The sequence below is a fragment of the Bison bison genome, unplaced genomic scaffold (assembly GCF_000754665.1).
Source record: "Bison bison bison isolate TAMUID 2011002044 unplaced genomic scaffold, Bison_UMD1.0 scf7180017845692, whole genome shotgun sequence".
Taxonomy (NCBI): Eukaryota; Metazoa; Chordata; class Mammalia; order Artiodactyla; family Bovidae; genus Bison; species Bison bison.
The window spans coordinates 4,319-6,247 of record NW_011476265.1 but is presented as its reverse complement, the minus strand read 5'-3'; the positions used below and the strand labels follow the sequence as shown (position 1 = coordinate 6,247).

Here is a 1,929-nt window from a genome sequence, read left to right as displayed (position 1 = left end):
CCCCGGCAAGTCCCCCCCTAGGAGCTGTTTCCCCTCCTGCCGCTGGGGGAGGGCTGGTGCCCCCAAGAGAGAGATTCACTAATCGAAAATTTCAGCGAATTCATGTATACCCTGGCCTTGTTCTAAATAAGACAAGTTGAACAGCATCTATAGGAGACCGTAAAACACGTGCCCTGTCATTTTCATTTAGCGTGTCCTTTGCCACTTGGTTCTGGTGTGGGGCCCCGCCTGTGACCCCAAGACAAGAAACAGGGTGGGCCCCCGGACCCTGAAGACGTGCTGCTGGAGCGGACACAGTTCAAAACAATGTCAGGGGCTCTGTCAGCCTGGGTGAGGGTTTTGTTCCCAGATGCAGAAACAGTTCAGAGACAGTGGAGGCCTGCCGGGTACACAGCCCACAGCTGGCAGGGCCTGGCAGGCTGGAAGGGGCCCTGGGGACCTCTCACTGCCCAGTCCCCCAGAATCCTGAATCCTCCTCCGGGTCCTCCTGGCCTGGTGGGCCATGTGCTCCTTGAGCTGCCAGCCGGGACTTGTCCCAGCAGCCTGCTCCTGCCAGGCGACTCCAGGTGTACTCACAGCTCCAGCCTGAGCACAGGGAACCCTGTCCCGCAAGGTCTCCGTTAAGCAACCTTCGGCCTTCACGGTTCCGATGGACTCCCCCGTATCCCCCACCAAGACGCCTGTGCAGCCTGGGCGCCCCGAGTGCGACCACAAAGCAGAACCCCATTGGCCCTCCATTCAGACAGCGAGGTGGCCCCACCGACCTGTCCAGGAGAATGGCACGTTCCCGGGACTTCGCTGGTGGCCTCCCTTATCCTCACTGCACTCATAGCCTGCCTACTCTGGGGCCCTGGTGGGCGGCAGGTTCACCCACCGGGGAGCACCCATTTTTGGAGGTCTGAGCCCCTGCCTGGCACCCCACCAGCTCGACACACCGTGCCCCTTGCACCACCCTGGCCTCTCCTGGGGACGCTCTAGCAACTCCCCGACCTGCAGGACCCCCAACCCAGGGCTTTGGGGACTCACAAAGAGAAGGCCCTGCAAGGGCTACTGCAGAATTCGGTGGGCTGGCCCCCAGGGGACTCCCAGAGGAGCCCTTCCTGTCCTTCCCCACATGCTGAGTGGACTGAGCGCACGGGCAGTGCAGAAGGCAGGGCTGCACCCCAAGCGCGGCCCCCGTGGGTCAGTGCAAGACCACGGTTGGCCCCTCAGCTTCCCCCATGGGCAGTGGCAGCCACCACAGAGGGCGGCTCTATGCCAGCCAGTGCCCCTGAGCACGTGGCAGACGGTGCTTTTAGGATTTCCTGGAGAACATACATGCCCCTTGGGGATGCAGGGCCCTGGCCTTGATGGGCAGGGGGCCAGAGCCCGCCCCTTGCAGAGGGAGGTTGCAGAACCTCCCTGGCCCCAGCCAGGACCCAGTGCCCCACTGGACACATGAGACCAGCCAGGCAATCCAGTGCTGGTGGGAACTCGCCCTGAAGAGTGCCAAGCTGACCCCACCGACCTGTCCAGTTTGTCCAGGGAGAAGCGCTGTGTTGAGAAGCGCAGATAGCTCTCCTTGTAGAACCAGATGGTCAGCGGGTTCCAGTCGGTGACCAGGAACCACTGCCGGATGTCGAATTTGGTGTCGTAGATGAGCAGCGGCGTCTCGATGTACTTCTGCACCACCCACTTGTCCTTGGCGGGCGGCTGGTCTGCAGCCACCAGCTCCAGGATCTCCTCCACGTGGTTCATGCACACTATGTCTGCAAGAGGCTGCCGCTCAGCCCCGAGCCCCAGCGTGCTGCCCGTGGACCCCCAGGGGCACGGCGCAGGGGCTCTGCCCTCGCGGTCAAGGCCGCAGCCAGGGCAACCCCCTTACTCCCCACAGCGAGGCCAGCCCGGGGCTTCAGAGAGGACGTGAGGACAGGGAGGGCAGGGGTGTGG

General features: G+C 63.1%; 1 protein-coding gene across 1 annotated transcript in view; it reads right to left on the bottom strand.

Moving 5' to 3' along the window:
* The window catches only part of TTLL8 (tubulin tyrosine ligase-like family, member 8), an 8,943-nt gene that overhangs the window by 2,742 nt on the left and 4,272 nt on the right, over positions 1 to 1,929 (bottom strand). The window contains exon 4 of the mRNA XM_010836705.1: positions 1,508 to 1,748. Within this exon, the coding sequence (XP_010835007.1) occupies positions 1,508 to 1,748 (241 nt within the window). The remainder of the gene's footprint in view (positions 1 to 1,507; positions 1,749 to 1,929) is intronic.